The sequence below is a fragment of the Carassius auratus genome, chromosome 29, assembly GCF_003368295.1.
Source record: "Carassius auratus strain Wakin chromosome 29, ASM336829v1, whole genome shotgun sequence".
Taxonomy (NCBI): domain Eukaryota; kingdom Metazoa; phylum Chordata; class Actinopteri; order Cypriniformes; family Cyprinidae; genus Carassius; species Carassius auratus.
Window position 1 is genome coordinate 14,389,768 of NC_039271.1, and position 21,577 is coordinate 14,411,344.

Genomic DNA, 21,577 nt, shown 5'->3' on the forward strand with positions numbered 1-21,577 from the left:
TTATACGGGGCCATACTGTAACATAGAAGGTAATGGAGCCCTTCATACATTGTCGTGTATCTTTAGAAATAAATAATGGACAAACAGAGTCTTTAAACGCCTCAGATGTAAAGTTATTCGCTGTCAAAGTGACGCCAAAATGAATGGGAGTCAATGGGAATGCTAACGCAAGTGAAGTTCTGCTAAAAGATGGCAGCCCCCACCCGACTTCAACTTCCGGTCGAATTCCTTGCCCCTTGGTTTAACCCAGGGGCGTAGCCATCTTTTCAGAAGAGAGGGGGACAAAAATTACACACACACACAGATATACATATAAAAAACATTACGATATAACATTTCTGTAATCTATATAGCCTACTAGTCAACAGTTTTTTAACAGTAAGATTTGTAATGTTTTGAAAGAAGTCTCTTCTGCTCACGAAGCCTGCCTTTATTTCGCCCAAAGTACAGCAGAAGCAGTAATATTGTGAAATATTTTTACTATTTAAAATAACTGTTTTCTATTTGAATATATTTTATAACGTAATTTATTGCTGTGATCAAAGCTGTATTTTCAGCATCATTCCTCCAGTCTTCAGTGTCACATTAATCAGAAATCATTCTTAATTTAATGATTATCAATATTTAAAACAGAGGAGTACATTTTCTTCAGCATTTTTGATGAATAGAAGGATCCACGGATCAGCATTTATGTAATTTATTTTTTATTTTTTTGTTAAATAAATGATATAAATTAATATTTGTATTAGCGAGGATTTTTTTAAATTGATCAAAAGTGATGATAAAGACATCATTTTACAAGATATTTCTATTTCAGATAAATGCTGCTCTTCTGAACTGTCTATTCATCAAAGAAACCTGAAAAAACTTATACTCAGCTATTTTCAACATTATCATAATACAAGTTTTTTTCCGTTTTTTTTGCAGCAAATCAGAATATCAGAATTATTTCTGAATTTTCTCTAATTTCTAGATTTTAATTGGCTTAGAAATCTGAAGATTTCAGTTTCAGTTTAGTTTCAGTTTTCTTACAAAACTGCTGGACAATAACAAATAATAATCATTTGTTTATATACTACAAACACTTGTTATCATATAATAAGGCAGAATAGTTTATATACTGCAATAAATGTCAATTAGCACTGCATTGTTCATATACTTTGTCACCTGCTAGAGATTTTTTTGGACTTGAAAAGAACAAAACCGAAAACATATGTTTTCATGCAGCAATAGCTGGACACTGTTGTCTATATTAGGAGTTTCCCGTTAAGACTCTCTGTGCGAGAGCGCCTCCGGCTTCGAGTATGAATGAAACAAACACACAGAGTGTTTAGCGCTCTGTGATGTTCATCTCGCCTCGGTCCGAAAAAACATCAGGACATGCGCAGACTATTTTGTCTCTTTGAGTTTAAATCTATATTTATCCACACCATTTATTGAAAACCTCTATACGAACACATTTACCCGAAAAAGTGCGGGGGACGAATTTCCGTGAAGATAAAAGTGGGGGGGACACGTCCCCCGCGTCCCCCACGTAATCTACGCCCCTGGTTTAACCCTTGGTCAAACCCACAGACCTGGATCAGAAGCACCGCGTCGTCCCGCAGCAGCGCGGAGACAGACGCACGGCCCGCGCGGCACCTGCCTGCTATTGGATGAGAGCGGAAGCTGCGCGTGCCAGGACGCCGTAACACAGAGGGATGCTATCTGAGTTCAGATGCTTTTGCAGTGGATCTCAAACCAGTCCATTTTTAAGGCATTTATGAATTATGAATTCAAAATCTATATGGGATTTAAGGTATCAGGAGGCTTATCTACACACATCTGTTCAAATCCAGTAGATTAAATTCTTATTTTTCATTTGAGACTCTCCAGATTCCAGTCCAAGTGAATCAGTCCAATCGGATAAAGAGGTAAAATGACTGTGGGTAAAGGCTTAAGGCTGTTTTACTCTTCAGGGCAGCCGAACAGGTTATAATGCATAAAACTGTACATGGATTATAACATTTACGGGAGAGTAAGGTAAGATGAGCTACTGGTTGCTTAAATTGTTCTCTAGGGAAAGAGAATCCACAAAAAAATTAAAACTAATAAACCTAATAATATATTGCAGGATTATGTGCTATATCCCAGGGCCATAGAATTATGATATTTCCTCTAATAATAAATAAGTAAACAAATAAAGAGAAACGAACTTGCCCTAACATAGAAGAAACTGTCAAGTTTCCAATGTTCATAGAAAATATGACCATTGTTTAGTTACACTATCCATATTTCAGTCACTTGAATATGCAAAAAAAATTATGTTTTCTTTAATTTAAGAGAATTAACGTTCATTGATTAAGATAATTCTTATATAAGGAATAAAGTCAAAAACAGACAGATGGTAGTGAAATCCAGAAACCAACATTTATTTTAATTCTTTTATATACAAAATATTTTTTTTCTTGCGATTATATTATGGAGTAAACCATTTCACAGCCTTTCATGCTCTATTTTCATGTAGCTTTCACATTAACCCGAATATTATTTCACACTATGTTTCATTCGTCTTTGCCCCCTCTGACAAAAACACATCAATATGTTCTGCACCCACACCAGTGCAATCCAGCTTCCTTCTTTGGGGATGCATCCATTTTCTTATTTTTCCTACAGAAAAAAAAAGTCATAAACCTCCTGGTCAAATAGAAAAGAAAACAACAGTGCCATTAAAAGAGTAAGAGCTGATGTGTGTGTGAATTCAGGTGGAACACTGTGTAGTTTTCGGGAGTGCTAGCTTACGCATAATCATCTGTTGATTTGTTTTTCAGACTCATGGGGTTCAGGAAATGGGTTGTCGTCACTTTTTAAGCAGGCTTTTTTCTTTTAATCCAAAGTGTCTTTCAGCACCCAAATTGTTGGGACAGTTCCCCTAGAGGGCCTTGGGATGTACTGTCATGCTCAAGGGCTCAGTTGTGATTGGATATCTCAGCAGCTTTTCCATTCACGGGCCGCCCCGGCATCCCTTTAAGTGTCTAAAATAATTTTGGCTGGAAATTTTACAAAGCAATTGTCAGATCTATACATTAAAAAGCAGACAATTCCCAACTAAAAAACTTGATGCAAGTTATGACAAGCTAAATCTTGAAAATCTAGGGCCTTGCCAAAAAAAAAAAAAAAAAAAGGCTTGCCTGCCCTATATATACAGTGGACAGACACACATTCATAGCCATCACAAACATTCATTCCACACACACAAATATTTTCATGCATGCCTGCATAAGCCGCACACACTCCAGCCATATTTGAAGACAGCACCACTTCCGATTTGGTGAAGCCCTGATTTCACTACACCCGACAGCTCATAATACTTCATTACATGCAGTAACATGATTTAAAAAACGGTTACATGTGAGAATGTGTATATGTCTGCCTACTGGTATCGCAAATGTTGAGATCTATGGCAAATACCACAGCTGGTTGTTCCCATCGCCGTTATGAGTTCCCATAAATGTGTCAGATCAGACCAATCAACAGCAGTACACTCTTTTCAGAGAAAAGGCAGTATTTTTTTAGCTGTCAATAAGGGGAATGAGAAGCCCCTCACCCCGATTTGAGGTGACTTTTGTGACGGCTGTGTAGGTGACATCATTTCCTTGAATCTTGCGGTCTTCGCTCAGCCCTGGATTTGGGTATCACTTGCAGTACTGATATAAAAGAGGGCTATCCTCAAAGCTATGAGAGGGAACCGTTTTTTGAGTATAGAATAATGTTTTCTACCAAGGCACTAAGGAACTGTGCTGAGTGGCCTTCATTGCATCCCATACTGAACTACCTCACTGAAAGCAGCGTGAATTCTGGCAACCAAAGTGGGGTCACGGGTGGCTACATGGCAGTCTGGGGGGCTTTCCTTCACAATGACAGTCCTGGATGAAGTGAACCCTTAACTCTTTGAATATATCAATGACTTTTCATAAGGGATAAAACATTGAAAACGTTTTGTCGTAAATGAAACAAACACAGGGTGCAAAAATAAACACAAGAGAACTGAGAAAAGGATAAAACCACATCTGTGTGACTGTAAAGAGTGCTTGTGTGTCCAAAACATGCTACCTCCCATCCCTGACAACCTGCTTTTTTTAAATCTGTGATTTGTTTGTGTATATTCAAAACCTCTGACGCCTAAGAACAGCTTTTACACGTATTACATACTTCACAACAATGCCCACAAAGACATTGGTGCCTGAAATGTGTATAATACCGATTTGAACACTGACGACAGAATGCAACAGGCATTTGGTGTGAAGCAAAAGTGGGTATCATATAGTCAGACAAGCTTCACAGTCTCCACAACGCTGGCTAAAGGTGCGGTCCCATTAGCAATTATTATTATTCGTGCGCAGTAAAGGTCCATTGCATATTCACAATAGTGTAGCAATGCATGAATCACTGTTCACACAGAAGTCACTTTTTTAATAGTGGTCGACGCAATGAATCTGCGAAAACCTGAACCTGTTGCGAAATCTGTGTGGGGGAATCTTTCGCCCTAACGCAAAATTCCCAATCGCACTGACTCCTACTGAAACGACTGGATTTTGCCTGTGAAAATTTTCCGAACAACAGTAAATGTGACCGCACCTTAATGCTGATTCGCCATGGGGGTGACGTCAATAACTGATTCCATGCCAGTCCAAGAGACAAGATGGTGTGAAACAATGCCATCTGATGGTAAATTGGGCCTTGTTAATAAAATATAAGTCAATTTATATATTCCTATATGCTCGCTGTAAGATAATACACTCATGTGACTTTCATTCCGACCAATCGCGTTGAATCTTGGACTGGCCCTCTTCTCGCAATTGTATAATTTCTCATTCTTTCATTTGGGGTGTTTGTTTGATTTCTTTTGCTGTGTGATGTCAGGGGGTCACAGTGCAATAGAGACTGTTCTCCATATAATGGTGCGACAAGGAGGTGGGGTGTTGGATGGGTCAAAGGTCACGAGGAGTTTCCAGGTAGTTACACAAAGGAGTTCATGGCATTGACTGGAGAAGGAGCCTCTGAACTCTCGTTGCCTTCCGCCGTGTCTTTCTCCTTCTTCCCACTGTACTGGCCGATGAACGAGCCGTCCTCGTTGAACTGGCCATCTCCTCCCTCGCCATAATCCACCAGGCTGTCGTCACTGTCGTCCTTCTTGACCGTCCCATTGGATGGGGTCCGGCTGCCTTTCAAGGGCTTGTGATCCTCTGTGTCACTGATGTAAAGAGTAGAGACAAGGGGGAGGGGGAGGATATTACAAAAAGCACAATTTAAACCATCTAAACTAGATAGTGGAGATCGTCCATTTCCAACATGCTGTTTAGTGCAGGTATTTTCCCAACAGTCCTTATATGGGTCTTTCCAAAATCCAAAAGGCAGTAGATGTTCAGAACTGATCATAACGTGCACTTGGAAATTTGGTAACATACATCACAACGCACAAACCATTTCTCTTAAAACTGGAAAATCATAAAATGATAGAGGATTTCTAAACAAATGGATTAACAGACATCTGTTTGATTTTCTTCTGTAACTAGGAGATGAATAAATGGGAGAATTTTATGCATGCAAGACTTGCAAAGCCCCTCTTACCTTTCTGAAGTCCTAAACTCCCCCCAAAATTAAAACACACAGGAGGAACAAATAAGACAGACCGACATGTTTGACAATGAGGTTATCACTTTACAATAAAGACAAATGAATACACAGTGACATCATACACAACAAATAAAGGACTTTATGAACAGGACATGTGGAATGTTAATACAAGACAAAAAAACAAACAAGGCTGATGTCAACCATGGTTCTGATTTGGCACTTTCAGAAGCTGACATTGAATTTAATCATTTTAAATATTACAGGGTACAATATATATAATTAAATTTTCCATTTAATATTCCATTTCTCAAATAATTTAATTTATGTCTTGAATTAGCTATTGTTGAGTTGAGACTAATAATCTAGTTCCAATCATATCTGCTCCATTGCATCAGCAACAATAATGACAATATGACCAAACATATAAACACAAATATAAAACAATAAATTAAAAAATATTAAATAAAAAAAAACGATGACAATAAATATTAATAATGACACAAAACAAAATAATTTACAGAAATAACAATGTAAATTAGGAAGCCATTTGATTTGACACTAAATGTGGTAAATGAATGAAAATGTAAAAAATGAATGAAAAATGTGTAAAATATTTGTACAGTCATATAATACACAGCTTTGGTTAAGAATTGTTATAATGCATAAAAAAGGTTTGCTCCTGCTTTCCTCAAGCTGTTTTGTGGTGAGGCCAAAGATGTTTACATTCATCTCAGAGGAATGAAAAAATTACGGTCTGAATCCCTGAGCAAGAGGAGAAGCAAGTTTGTCTTCAATGAGTGGTGAAATGACAACAACATCACTTTTAATTACCACTGGTACAATTTAAACGTTTATTTTTCATGATCTCTGACCAAAGTGATATAAATAGCTGTAGATTAAGTCCTACATGTCGTCTTCCTCACCTGTACTCCCCAAATGTCCCATCATCATCTTTCATGGGCTGGATTTCTGGGTCTTGATGGGCATCTTCTTTTTCTTTTACTATACGATTGGAAAATCAAAAAGTTGTATGGCATTAAAGTTCAAAGGAGTACAAAGGAGTTCACGTGTGTGCAGAATCTTAAATATTTTTCTTATTTTATGTTCCAGATATCTTATGTGGTCTGTTTGCACTGTTTAAAAGATTTCAGTTTCAGCATTAGCACTACACAGATGTACTTAACCACAACATCACAGATTCAAACATCTCACATCAACTTTGTACAGTCACTTACCTGGATATTTGCCTCCTTTGTTCCTTTTTATAAAGCAAACGATGAGGAGCACCAGGATCAGTAAAGCAATGGCACACATCAGCCCGATAAACCAGCCCTGTGTGGCTATGTCAACCTGCTTGCTAGTCATAGCTGCAAAAAAGGGGACAAAATGAACTAATCCTCAATTTTTTTCATTTTAAATGTATTATGCAGATATATATTACATATATAAACACCACCAAAAACACAAAATACTGGCATCAACAGTGAAGTAGAAATGAACATGAGTTGAACATCAAGGTAACAAAAAACTCAAGTTTGAAACATGGATTTAAAGAAGTGCATTTTAAAATTCTCTGACGATGTATGAAGACCACTGTAGGATGTCAAAGAAGAAAGTATGAAAGAAATGGACAAATGTAATTCTGGCATGCATATAAATTTCCATAAACCCATCTGGACTCATGCGTAATTTGTTAAGATTCCAAACCAAAGCTACAGGTAATGTGTGGAACTGAGGCTGGGCGGGGCTTCACGGGTGAGTGACAGGTGAGGTTGATGCTGACGGTCTGCAGACATGCTCTCCTCACCTGGAACTGTAATCAACAGCTCCTCTGTACTGTGGACCGTTGCGTCTGAGTGGTCTTTGGCTACCACCCGAACCCTATAGGACATCCCCGGCTTTAGTCCTCTAATCTGATATGTCCGAGTGCCATTTACATACTCTGTTTTCCAGGGATCTTTACCTGGAGACAAGGGCCGACGGCAAGGCAGAGATTATGACAAAAAAAAAAAAATTGCGCAGGAAATATTTAAAAAGTAGATTTTATTAAATAATTATTCTTTAAGTCAAAATGTATTTAAAATCAAATAAAATGTATATATTTATAATGCTTTTATCAAAACAGTATTTTCTTTTTTATATTACACAAATTCTATATAATAATAAATAAATTGGTCTATGAACTTAATGATATTAAATAAACGCACAGCAGTATTGAAACTGTAAGGAGGACAATCTTACTGTTATCAACAACATATTCCACATAAACATTCCTATCCGGCCCCGAGTATTCCCAGCTTATCACAGCATGGTTCTCCTCCACTGAGGAGTTTACACTCCCAAACATCCGACCCGCAGGTGGCGCTGATCAAACAAGGAAAAATACAAGTGATGTGAAAATTTTGAGATTATGAAGAAGTTCATTCTGTATATTTGGATGTCTAGTGGCCCCAGTATTTAATATATAGACACATACACCACAAGTGTATTTACTTTCAATAAAAGTTACTTTCAATAAAATATCTAGCATAATTAGTTTGCAAATGCATCTTAATTTGATATATCTAACCCAATGAAATTCACAGATTGTATCTTTTTAGGGTCACTAGGAGATAAGGTATAGCATCTACAGATTCCTGTTCAATATGGTATCACACAAGCATAACAATGAAGCAAAGAGAGAACAGGTGCCGGGACAGGAGTATTTGTACCCTTGTGAAACGGGGGCTGCAAAAATTGAGTGACAGGGGGGGTTGGTGGTGGTGTAGGGGGGGCTGAGCCTGGAAGAATACAGAGAATAGTGAAACACACAACATGAAACACAAAACATTAGATAGAGAGAAAACAAGGCAGCGAAAGAGAGAAATGCAGATCAAAGTTAACAGCATGCAGGGACATGCAGTTCACCGATGCAATGAGAGCAGTTATTCACAGTTACTCTGTGTTTCTGAGAGGACGCTGGGATCGAGGCAGAGAGATATGGGTTTGTCTTGTCATACGTCCACGCTGAAAAACTTGTAATCTCCTTGGCTACTCTAGTTAAAGGGTTAGTTCACCCCAAAATTCAACTTCTGGCATTTACTCGCCCTAGTGTCACTCCAAACCCATATGACTTGGATTCGAAAATGATTTAAATTATGAATATTTTAACACGAGTCTTACACAATATTCAGATTTGTTAACCTCCAAAACTGACAATAAAGGAAGGCCATATGACTCGTGTGATTTGATTGCAATGCTGTGTTGAACAAACCAAAAATTAAGTCGTTGTTCACTGATAATCTTCCTCTGCAGTGAGTTGTCAACTGCAATTGAGTAAATGACCCCATTCAGTTCAATTCATGCACAAATTATTTAGTACAATTTGTGTACTAGAATATCATTGAAAAGAACCAATTCAACTCAGACTCAATGATTCAGTTGTAGCAATTCTTAAATTCACTGGAGTTCACTGAGTGTAAAGATAATGAGTGAACAATTCAAAAAGTTGCATGGCATTAAAGTTAGAGCATTTGTACAATGAAGTTCAAATGGTAGTTAAAAATTCATCAATAGTCTCAAGTATCAAATCATACAGTAGCTTTACTGTGACCAAAAAAATCATTATTCCCTGATAATTGCGCCACACAGTGCGTTGTCAACTCTGAGACTGAATCAATGAGATGATTCAGTTCAATTCATGAATCATCTGAATGAATCAATTCAGCTTAGTCCAATTTGCAAACTTAGTCATCACTAAAAAGAACCAATTTAAAAGAGCAATTCATTCGCTGTTCCAGTTCTCGAGTTTACTACAGTATGTGGAAAAATTATAAGTGAATAATGACTATAATTCTGATCTTTATATAAAAGTAGCATATGGCTTCAACAAATTTGAAATATAGTGCACAATCAATATAATGTGAATCACTGTAATGGTACTTTTTTGTCCATGGTCCACTTTTTTGTAATGGTACCATTTTTGGAGCCAACCTGTACACTGTTCTGTTTGAGCTGCATTAAGATTAAAACCAACAACAGCATTTACTTTTAGGTGAACTATTCCTTTAAACGGCAGATCTTCTAGCTAAGCCCTACTGAAAGCAGTGGGATGGAATTTGCATTTGTTGGTAACGTGACTCTCCGTGACATATGGAGAAGACTGAGTCAGGTGTAAAGCTTTTTGGCCTGAGGAGGTTCATGCATATGTATCTATCTCTTTTCACTGCTACAGTGACTTTCAAGTCACATAGCTGATGCTCAACCAGCATGCATTCTCATCAGCCTGATACTGGTGTTACCTTTTCCCACCTCTACTGCGGGATGACGAATTAATGCTTCATTGAAGAGAGAGAGAGAGAAAGAAAGAGAGACAAAGGTAGAGGGGATATAAATAGCAGCCACCTAATATATTGTTTCTAAATGTATTAAGTCACGAAGTTTGATCCTGTTGGAGGGTACAATACAATAGAAAAAAATAAAAATAAAATAAAACTAATACAAATATTTAAGTTCTACGCTTCAAATAAGACAAAAAATACTGATTAAGAACATGACATGGTGAATAGCGCTTTAAAAAAAAGTGACTAATATTGCCTCACAAAATGAAATTTGTAAGTATGAATAAAAGTATACAAAATTTCTAATATAAATAGACAAACTGCATGTTATGTTTGCGTTAAAACTATTAATCTAGTATGCAACCCTTAAAGCATTAAAAGTATTATGTTGTTAGTCAGCTAAATGTAAATGTAAATGTAAAAAGTGAAATGTGAAGTTTTGTTCTGCTTGCAATTTCTGCGAAGCCACCTGCGAAGCCACCTTTGAGAATAAAATACTGCACCTGGATCCTTGCATACAATCCTGAAAACCTTTCACAGTAAAATCAGTCAGAAAGCTGGTCCTCACCTTCGTCCATGATTGTGACACCCTCTTCTGTGACAGTGGGGCCGTAACCCTTGACAGTCTTGGCGTTCAAATAGAACTTGTAGCGTGTGCTGTGCTTGAGGTTGTCCAGAGTGACGCTGGTCTCGTTTGCTGCTAGAAGCAGCTCTTTGAGCGGCCCAAGTTCATCTGTTGTGTTGACTACAAGAAGAAGACAGAGTTCATATAGAGAGGATGAAAAGTGTAAGCAATCGCCATCATTTTATAAATCAGCAACAAAATTCCATAAAACATGCCTCAGTTTAGACTTACTAGGCTGGTATTTGAACAAGTATCCTGTCAAGTGACCGTTATATTCTACAGGTGGCGCCCACTTCACAACAAGTGAGTCCAGGTTCAGATTTTCGACTTTTAAATCTGCAGGAGGCCCAGGAACTAAAAAAAAAATGTATATAGTTTACTCTCCTTTAAAAAATATTTCATACTTTAATAAGTGAGCACATTATAACACTATACCTCCCTCTGGTGTTTCAAATATCTGATTGGGGCTGCTGGGTCCGTCTCCTTTCCCGTTGAAGGCTCTAATGTTGAGGTTGTACTGGCTGTAGGGATGAAGGCCAAGCAGAAGACTCTCCGTCTCATTTTCTTGAAAGATGAGCTCCTGTGGTTTCTTGGGCTCAGGGTCTTGCTTGTGTAGGCTTCTCAACTTCCAGTAACTCACCTACAAGATGGCCGACATCTTAGACCGTTTGCAGCTCAAATGTCAACATCTTTAGGTAGATCTCCAATAATTGGTGAATAATATTAGAGATGTGAATGTTTTTCAGTTTTAAGTAAGTACCTTATATCCATTCAGTCGTCCCTGTACTGTTGAAAGAGGAACAGCGTCCCAGCTCACTACAGCCATCGTCCCATTCTGAACAGAAACTTTTACGTTCTCCGGGGCCATAGTTGGTACTAAGATGACATACATAAATTATTATTATTTGTTATGTAACTAAATACATTATTTCCTTAAATCTGTCCAGCATCTTGGATGTACATTTTCAGTGACTGTGTGTCAGCACAAACTCGTCTGCCAAAACTGCAGCATTAGCCATCGACATTGTTTTTGTTCATTTAAGTGCACGGCAATCTTCGCAGGAACACACTTTTTGAAGTCCTCTAGCGAGATTAATTCCTGCAAGTCTTTCAGGGAAGTAACCTTGCTAGAAAGACACCACTTTTCAAAAAGGACCCTCTTCTATCTCACAAAAGCTTGGTTGACTGTTTTTGAATGACCGCTTAATCTAGGCTTCAGGGACAAGTTCATACACTCGTAAAACTGCAGATTTAACAATTTCATAGTGAAGAGAGCTTTCTATAGGAAGCGCTGAGCAAACTTCCTGAGCTTTTCCTGTACGGCTACATTGGAGTACCAGCAATGCGTTCAAATGCAACACAGTAGAAGTTGACTTCTGTCTCTCTAAATGGAGACACAAGTCTAGCATACTTACAGACGTCAAAACTCTAGTTAGAGGGTGTATAAGTAAAATCCTCTGTGGCTGCACTGTGTGCTAGCAGTCGTTCAGGGGTGACGAGACCAATATGGGCCTAGTACGCAGTGGTGAAACTGGCTTTCTTAGAAAACCGCTCTGCTTCCATGTCCAATTTATAACTGTATATCTCAACCAGTCTGTTTTTCTAATATTCAAAGCCTATTGATTTCTGCATAACATTCCCGGTTTTTAACCAAAAGATTCATTTCCTGAAACTTTAAGATAATCCTAGGATCATGAGGCACAACAGTCAGAGTCAGAGCTGAGATTCTCATCTTTTGCTGCAGTTTCCAATGCCGCTTCAGACTGAACCCAGGCCTTTTTCTTACCACGATTAAAGGCTTCAATTGTAGAGCAAAGAGTAAACGCAGTAAAAACAAACCTCATTATTCCTACTGCCAAACAATTTGAGAGAAAAGAGTACTAACTGTATATAATAGAATAATAATATATAATACAATATAAATACACTGCAAGTAATTTAGAATAGTATAAATAAGTTTGAGTGCTTTCTGCAGCTTACTCACAGTCCTCTCCTGAATATCCCAGCACTACCTCTGGTGTGGGACCAGGGCCGTAGTCATTGACCGCTTGCACGGTGACTTCATAAGGCGTAAAAGTGGGTGTTCCTGTCACCACATACTGCGAGACATTGGCCAGAGAGAGTGAATTCCATTGCTGATCCACATCTTTCTGTCTCCAGCTCACGTTGTACTGTAGGCCTGGACCGTTCGACTCCAGCCCAGTCAGCTCCTGGTCACCAGACATTAAAACAAGGAGCTCAGCTGAATTCGTTTGTAAACTCTTATAAATAAAGGTTTGCTATTGCTATTGCTATTGCTATTGCTATTGGCATCCATGGTTCCTTGAAGAACATTTATCATCCATGGAACCTTTCCAAAGCACAAATGGTTTTTATAGTGAGAAAAAAATCTTCTTCACCCTAAAAAAACTGATCTGATTAAGAACTGATCACTGAAAAGTTCTCAAGGGAGCCCAAAAATGGTTCATCAGTTGCATTGCTATAGCCCCCCCCCCCCCCCCCTTTTTGGAACCTTTTGTTTTGAGGAGAGTACTCTGCTAAACAAAATCAAAGTGTTTTACCCTCCAAGTTATTGTCAGACTGTCAGGTGATGTTCCAACAACTTCAACGTCTGATGGATTCACATCAGGCTCTGTGAGAATCACAATCAGACTTTGATTCATAAAAATACAAGGACGTTCAAAGATTTTTAAGCATTCTGTTTTCTTGCTAAGGTAACTCACGTGCAGGGTTGGTTCTGTACTGTCTAGATGGAGCGCTGGGTTGACTCAGACCCACTTCATTGAGTGCCAGGACCCTGAAGGAGTAATACACATACGGGGAAAGCTCCAAGTTCACTGTGGTTCTGGTTCCTGAGACTTCGGTCATATTGACCCATACTCCAGGCTTGTGGAGCGAATCTTCATACTGGATCAGGAACACTGAGGTAACCAGGTAGAAATGGATCAGAAGAGCAGAACTAAATGTTTCTGTTGACCTATTATGTGGATGGCCAATTAATCTACCAGGTAAGGTAGCAAACATTGAGTCTTTAATATGTTTTAACTCACGTTGAATAGGACTATTGTTTTCATAACCAGGGGTCCATGTAAGCCGAACACTGTGCTCTCGTTGGTCTGTCAGCTCCAGGTCTGTAGGTGGATCCGGTTGCTCTGGAAAAAACGGATATTATAAGACACAAAACTTGATCCAGCTGAATTACAACAGACATTAATAACATGCAACACAAGGCAAAAAAAAAAAGACCACCAAATAAAAAAAATAAACAAATTGTCACAGACGTGTAACATTCTGTTAAAGGCATGATTTTAAAGTGTCTGAAAGGTACAGCCAAACCGATTTCATGAGAAAATGTTACATGAGATTAAATTAGTATGATTTGAGTTGTACAAAAACACAAAATTTGCAGCAAAAAATAAGAATGAAGGTCAAAAAACCAACCTCAGTGTGGTGTGAGCAGATCGTATGAAAACGTAAACCTGAGACTGTACGAATTCACTAGTAAACTCATCAAAATGTCAAATTGGCATGAGAGCCTGTTAGTAAAGATGAAACCACACAGGTCTTTACTTCCAAATGAGGTCAGGAAAATTTTAGCGAGCTGCCTCATTTGCGAAAATTAAAAACCTAAATGGCCTTTAACAGTTTATGTATTGATGGCAAACATCCACAAAGCACATCCATAAGCACATATTAGGAAGGTGATGAGGGATAAACAACAAAAAAGCAAAAAATACAAATGCATCAAATGGTTTTGGGACCTGTTTGGGAACTGAAAGAAGTGCATTTTACCCATAATTATAGGTGGTGTTGGTGTGGCCTCTGACAAGGAAAGCAGGATTGAGGAAGTCAGAAGTTAATTATAAAAAAAAAGTACAATTTCAACTCTAAAATATTACCCATATGATCTGTATTGACAAAAAACTAGGATGCCACATTGTATATTGTACAGTTTCTGAAAAAACCTGAAACAGGTGAGAGTGATGTATAAACTGAGCGTACCGACTACTGTGAGCATGGCGCTGGCTGAATCTTGGTCAAGGGTGGTGTTTCTGATGCAGGTGTAGTTGCCTTCATCATCCTCTCTCACGTCACGTATAGTCAGACTATCAGAGCCCACCTCAAATCTACACAAACAAACACACATCTGCCAGTCAAAAACAAGTAGCTACAGGCTTTTTACTTTTCTCAAACTTCAGAAGTCATATTTTAGATCAAAAGTGCTTTTTTGTAAATAGCTTTTTTATTATTATTACTGTTTTAATTTTCCCCAAAATTTTCTCTTGACGAATATATACTTTACAGTTCAAAGTGTTGGGGTTGTTATGTTTTTTCAATAATTTTTTTAATTACAAGGCTGCATTTATTTAAAAAAATTCTGTAAAACAATAATGCTGTTTAAAACAATAATATTTCATTTAAAATAACAATTTTCTATTCTAAACATTTTAAAATGCAATTTATTCCTGTGATGGCAAAGCCATTATTCCAGTCTTCAGTGATCCTTCAGAAATCATTCTAATATGCTGAATTTATTATTATTAGTAGTATTATCAACATTAAAAACTAGTTGTAATGTTACATTTTCATATATAATATTTTTTATGGAAACCTGTACATTTGTTTTCAGGTTTCTTTGATAAAGCATTTAAAGGAACAGCGTTTATTTGAAAAATAAATATTTTGTAGCAACATTACTGTCACTTTCGATCAATTGAATGCTCCCTTGTTGAATAAAATTATTAATTGTACACTTACAGTAGTGTATTTCTTTTCTAAAAGGGAAAATGCCTATAAATAAATAAAAAATACCAAACTGTTCCGTCTGCGGTTTTCTTGCCATATACAGCAGGTGCAAAAGACTTAATTATTTCTAAAATAAGCTAAATAAAACATGAAATATTAATCTCCCTCACTCGTATCTTGCGCAGAGCCTCAGGTGCTAACCCGTTTCAGATGGTGCTTTTATTTGAACAACAATTGCAGCACTGATTGCAGGTCATACCGAGAGTCATCGGGAAGCTCCATATTGTCTTTGAGCCATATCATGGAGGGAATGAGAGTGGGGTCGTGTTTGACCTTACACTCAAACTCAGCCACGCTGTTTCTCTGGACCACTTTATACTCAGGCTGTCTGAGGATCCGTGTAGGCTCTGCGGAAAGAAAACAACATACATCTCGCTCTTTTCTCTTATATTTCCCATCATACTACTACTACTATTGTTCATTCATTCATCATATCACAAATACACAACGATTTAGGCTTCAAAAACTCAATTTAGCTTTCACTCACCTTTCACTTCCAGGTAAACATGATTTTCTTTGTTGCCAAGACTGTTTGAGGCAATGCAGGTGTATTTGCCACTGTGTACTGGCCGAGCCACATTGATCTCTAAGGTATTGTTCTTATGAATGATGTACAAGTCTCCATCCAGCACGCTCTGACCGTTTTTAAACCTGCAGATTACAGAAGCATAATCACCATGCAACTTAAAACTCACAGGAAATATTTAAGAGGCAAACTTAAAAAGAAATAAACAACTTAAAAAAAAATTATATTAATCTCACCATGTGATTTTTGGAAGTGGTGAGCCGAACGAAGCACAGTCTAACAAAGCTCTACTGTTAGTGATGACGGAGTACACATGGTTTGGAGGGGTCAGCACCCTTGGAGGTTCAGCTGAAATGTAATATATTTAATTTGCCATATAGAACAACTGAAAAAATAGAATAGAATAGAAATGAATATATAGTAACATACCCAGGACACTGACGAAGGCATTGCCCAGCAGATAACCGTACTCATTGGAGGCGTTGCACTGGTAAACAGCGCTCGAGCCGGTCTGAACATCACTGAGGATGATATTGCCATTTTCGATTTTCCGACTGGGGTCCTTATGTGAGTCTGTCAAGGAATAACATCATAATCATACTCATAATTGAACTATGATCAAGTCATTCTTCAGAACAAGTTATTAGCTATGCTACAAGCTACTAACAAAAAAATTTTGCAAACTACATTATTAATTTTTTATATATCAGATGATATCATTTATAATTTCATAAGAACAATATTTCACACTGGCACAAAAACAATGAAATGAATTAGGGAAAGCATAAAACGTACACAGCAATAATACAACAACAACAAAACTAGAAAGATAAATAAAACACTTCGTTTCTACAAGTGAAAAGCAAATGTTAAAGAAATATTATGAAATATATTATCTTCTGGAATCAGTTTATTTACAGCTACTATGCAAACAAATGGATTAACTGCAATAAATCAGAACATCCTGTGTATCAATATAAAAATATTTGTTGAAAATAGTAGCTAGATACTGGAGAAGCTGCATTATTTTGGTAAAGTTGTCTTTACATACTTTCAATGGGAATTCCATTGACAGACCATGTGACCGTGGGTTTGGGGTTACCATCCGCCCGGCAGGTGAGCATCCCAGATTCTTTCGGCGCCAGGATGAGGTTCTGAGGGGCACTGATCCAAAAGGGAGCCGCTGTGGAAATGGAAAGAAAGAGTTCAAAAATCAAACTGACAAAATTTGAATTTAGAATGTTATCTTCCTGTGCAACAGATTAGAATATTCCATCATGTGTTTTAAGATACAAACTAGCGGCTATTTTCTGAATAACAGGAAACACAAAGGGTCTTTCAGATCAACTCGAATCTGGTTCAGGATGGCGTCCCGGGGGTTAGTGAATGATGTGACTAAACAAGATTTTTGAAAAGATGCCCTCTGACAGACCTCTGACCACTACAGTGATGATGTGATGGTTGCTCCCCAGGCGATTCCTGGCTAAACAGCGGTAATCTCCCCCATCCGCGTCCGTCACCTCTGTTATCTTCAGAGTTTTCTGGAAACTGTGAAATGAAAAACGGCCGCTTGGCAGTTCCCCGTTCACCTTGCTCCAGGAGATATCTGGCGTTGGACTGAAAAACACAATAAGTCAAACATATTTGAACTGTTCATGCAAATCCTTTGATGCAGTCTGACCCCAATCAGTATAAAAATGGACATGGTTACAGATTTTTGACCCAAGAGAGAGTCATTTTTCCCCTTTCTCCTACTTACAGGCCATCAGCGAGGCATTCCAGCTGCAGTGTGTCTCCTTTCAGGACCATGCTGGTACTGTGCATTCCTGGTGGCTGCATGAAAGTGGGCGCTCTCTCCCCAGAAGGACTGTCTAGAACATAGATCAACCATCAGACAGACAAATCTTGTAAGATGCCAGCTATTGCCCAGGACTTATGAGAAGGGAAAGGATCCTGTTTTGGTGGTAAAACCACACATAATCAAGAAGTTTGCAAACAGCATATTACTGGTCAAATTTGACACTATAAAAGGAAAACGGCAATGTTGGAAAATGTATTTATTTTGAAGCTTAGAAAAGTCTTGTGCCCTGATGTCTTTTATCAAGTGAACCTTATACTGAATGACAAGAATTCTGTCCTTCCATTGCTTCTTTTAGATGGCCTTTAAAAGATAATGGAAGGATCCAAATGAAAAATATAATAGCAATGTTTTAGTGAGATATTTTACAGTACCTTATATAGTGTTGCATACAGAATGTACAATGCAACACTAATACATGCATTCAGTCTAAAACATGGAAAGTTTAGTTACCAGTAGATGTGTAGACACTGCTGACATGTTAATTAGACAATTTAAAACAAATAAAAAGGACTGATTACCATTCATATACAGTAATCTTGGAAATTTTGATGCCATTCACAATGCCAGTGATAGTCAACTTTAGTGTTGGCTTCAGTCCTTTTGTTTAATCGGACAAAATCAGTTTTCATTACAACGATGTGATGAAATGAATGTTAATACCAAGTGCCATACAGCTCAAGACCTTCATAAAGATCAAGCTGTTTGGAGTCAGGGTTGGGTTTCTACAGAAGTGGGTTATATTTCTGGTTATAGGTGATATATTAGGTACAGAGCTATTTCCTGGTTAGGCAGAAACACAAGTGATGGGAGGGATGAAGGCTGGGTTCACTTGGAGAATTTCTGCTAGCACTCACCACCCCAAAAATCTGAGCCATTCAAAAAAGCTGCCAACACAGTGTCATTCATAGCTTCAACTGGAATACAACAGAAAATAATGAACATGCAATGCTTTGACATTTACGGGTCTGGACAGTGCAGGAAAAACTGAAGAGGCATTGGAAAATAACAGGGAAAATGTAACACAATTATTTTTAGAAACTGACAAATTATTGTATTTTTATAAATACAAAAATACATGACATTTTGGTGAATTCTGCATTAAGGAAATTTTTCTACCATTGGAAAAAATATTTTTTTATTTTATTTGAAATGTCACTTTTTCTCTAGTCACTGCTTTGTAATGTCTTGTTTATTGGGTCAAATATAGATATATGCAATTATTGCATATTCAATTAATTCAATTAATTAATTGGAAGGATATTGTACAATTAATCAATTAAACTTTTATCATAGTTTGACAGCCCTAATAATAACAGAATTTTTTTTTGATTCTGTATATATTGTGCAAGCTTAATTCAACATAATAAGGCAGAGTGTTCTTCTATTTCAAAAAAGAGCTGATTTACACGGACGGTTGTATGGAACGAAAATTGGTGACTCTATTTGTAGCAGCAGACTAAAAAACACTTACTGTCGAGGACATTGACAGTGATCGGCTGTTTCTGCTGGATAGTCTGAGTGTGTGGGAAGCGGGCGTAGCAGATGTAGTCGTTTCTGTTGTCATCCATGAGCACGTTGGAGAAATACAGGTCTCCGTTTAAAGCCTGGGACACACGGCTGTTTTGGGGAAGTCTCTGGAAATCTGACACAAAACAGCGCATGTGTTTGAAGAAGTTCTTTGTTAACACTATTTGCTAATAAAAGAAGGACCATAAAACAACAATGAGCTAAACCTGCAAAGCAAAGCAGCAATTTTACATATTTGGGTTGCCATGTAAAGTATATGAAAACATAACCAAATGAGAAATTCAGTGGGTGCTTACACTAGAATGTGCAAGCAAGACTGACGTGTGTTGTGAGTGTTACTGCCACTGATCTATGTGAATTTGTGTGATATATCTTACTGTTATCCATCCAGAAGATGATTGGAGGAGGGAGGCCAGCTGGGGGTCTGCACTGCAGTACAAGAGACATACCCCTCTGCACTGTGATTGGTTCAACTTTCTCTTTTGACCACAAGGGGGACCCTATGAAACAGAATTGAGCAACTGAAAAAAATACTGACAGGAGGCAACTGCAAAAATATGAGCAAAACATTCCTGTGGCAATGTATTCTGTTTAGATGTGTCTGTCTTACTTGATTGACGGATGACAATGTTATTGGACAAGGCTGAGCCGTGCTCGTTGCGGGCGATGCACTGGTAAACACCCTCATATGCCTCTGCCTTCTCTCCACTAATGTCAATGACCAGAGTGCCTGAGTTGGGCTTCATGATAACTTTGGAATCCTTTTCCACATCGAAATGAGTGCCATTACGAGTCCATGAAAAGCTAGATAGAAAGGCGTGAAAATAGAAAATCAATTATGACAACGCAGAGTGACATTACAATTGATTTTTTTTTTTTCATTTATAACAACATTAATCGATCATCACTTGTCAATCAGGTTAATTCCTTAACTTTTTGAAAATATACCCACCCTTACAAGTCAGATATTTTAGGTTTTTTTCCACATGAAATATAAAAGGAGTTATTTGGTAGAATGTTCAAGCTGCTCTTTTCCATTCAAAAAAATGTGATTTACACTGACAAACTCCAAATAAAGCATCAAAAAAGTGGTCCATATGACCTGTGTGCTATATTTCTAGTCATCTCAAGCCTCACAGTAGCGTTGTGTGAGAAAGAGTCCGAAATGAATGCCGTCATATCTTAAATAAATTGCATTTCAGTCTGTTCTTCACATAATGCTATTGTATGGCTTGCATTACTGTGTGCAAGTCACTTTATTCTAATTTTATGATGCTTTAATGACCCAAAAATGACAATTTACACATATGTACTGACTCTCAGGGCATCCAAGATGTAGATGAGTCTGTTTCTTCAGATTTGGAGAAATTTTGTAATACTCAAAGCTTATAAAAACATCACAATAATCCATAAGCAATCCATTGCAGTCATTTGATTAAAATCTTGTGAAGTGAAAAAGTAGTGTGTTTTAAAAAAATAAATACATCAAGGCTTTTTAATTTCAAACCTTTCCTACTGGCTAAAATACAACTCAATCCATAATAATACTTCCTCTGGTGAAAACTCCATCCCTAGTTATCCTCTCACATCAAAACCCACCAACATATTTGTTAAGAACTGTTTTAGACTGTTTTCATTTGTAAACGGTGCTTAATTTGTGCATATTTCTCTCCTGATTCATATGAGACGACTTTTCACTAGAGTAAGCAATATTAAGGATTGAGAACACATATTTTAAGGTTTCACAGGATGTTAATTGATAGACTTTCATGTGGATTACTTTTGGAATATTGTGATGATTTTATTAGCTGTTTGAACTCTCATTCTGACGGCACCCATTCACTGCAGAGTATCCATTGGTGAGGAAGTGATGTAATGCTAAAATTCTCCAAATCTGTTTCAATGAAGAAACAAAATCGCCTACATTATGGAGAGACAGAGTGTAAGTACATGTTTGTTAGCAAATTTTCAGGAAGAGTTTGGTAGGTGTTAAGCGTCAAGCATCCGTCCACAGCAGCGGCATCTGCAGTAGTGGTAACCATTGGTGATTCAAAGTGACACCCACCTGGGATGAGGCTTTCCTTTCGCCTCGCAATGGATAATGATGTTCTCCCGAGGGTCAATGATGTAATCCTTGGGGGACTGATGAGTTATTGTGGGAGGCTGAGGCACTGAAGCACAAAAACCAGTGTGAAGACAAGCATCTCTATTTCTCACACACATCCACACACACCTTGGCACAAACCAGCACAGATGCACCACCTTTGCAGAAACTGATTCTGCAAGAAATTGTCTAA

At 37.7% G+C, this 21,577-nt stretch overlaps 1 protein-coding gene across 14 annotated transcripts in view; it reads right to left on the reverse strand.

The window, feature by feature from the left end:
- Positions 1-2,386: 2,386 nt before the first annotated feature.
- Positions 2,387-21,577, reverse strand: part of LOC113048167 (neuronal cell adhesion molecule-like) — a 44,214-nt gene continuing 25,023 nt past the window's right edge. For 3 of the 14 annotated variants that reach the window (XM_026209763.1, XM_026209762.1, XM_026209764.1), the window contains 29 exons: positions 21,346-21,451; positions 19,891-20,084; positions 19,658-19,780; positions 19,225-19,395; positions 18,608-18,667; positions 17,652-17,763; positions 17,325-17,509; positions 16,944-17,075; positions 16,322-16,465; positions 16,129-16,240; positions 15,854-16,017; positions 15,566-15,713; positions 14,563-14,687; positions 14,353-14,382; positions 13,611-13,712; positions 13,284-13,481; positions 13,122-13,192; positions 12,545-12,770; positions 11,321-11,436; positions 10,996-11,200; positions 10,792-10,914; positions 10,504-10,680; positions 9,897-9,932; positions 8,328-8,396; positions 7,858-7,980; positions 7,424-7,579; positions 6,852-6,983; positions 6,540-6,618; positions 2,387-5,233 (listed from right to left, as the gene is read on the reverse strand). In XM_026209763.1, the coding sequence (XP_026065548.1) occupies positions 4,999-5,233; positions 6,540-6,618; positions 6,852-6,983; positions 7,424-7,579; positions 7,858-7,980; positions 8,328-8,396; positions 9,897-9,932; positions 10,504-10,680; positions 10,792-10,914; positions 10,996-11,200; positions 11,321-11,436; positions 12,545-12,770; positions 13,122-13,192; positions 13,284-13,481; positions 13,611-13,712; positions 14,353-14,382; positions 14,563-14,687; positions 15,566-15,713; positions 15,854-16,017; positions 16,129-16,240; positions 16,322-16,465; positions 16,944-17,075; positions 17,325-17,509; positions 17,652-17,763; positions 18,608-18,667; positions 19,225-19,395; positions 19,658-19,780; positions 19,891-20,084; positions 21,346-21,451 (3,854 nt within the window). In that variant the 3' untranslated portion in view covers positions 2,387-4,998. Of the gene's footprint in view, positions 5,234-5,679; positions 6,379-6,539; positions 6,619-6,851; positions 6,984-7,423; positions 7,580-7,857; positions 7,981-8,327; positions 8,397-9,896; positions 9,933-10,503; positions 10,681-10,791; positions 10,915-10,995; positions 11,201-11,320; positions 11,437-12,544; positions 12,771-13,121; positions 13,193-13,283; positions 13,482-13,610; positions 13,713-14,352; positions 14,383-14,562; positions 14,688-15,565; positions 15,714-15,853; positions 16,018-16,128; positions 16,241-16,321; positions 16,466-16,943; positions 17,076-17,324; positions 17,510-17,651; positions 17,764-18,607; positions 18,668-19,224; positions 19,396-19,657; positions 19,781-19,890; positions 20,085-21,345; positions 21,452-21,577 lie in introns of those variants that run through there. The other 11 variants (XM_026209765.1, XM_026209766.1, XM_026209775.1 and 8 more) reach the window with 9 other exon arrangements.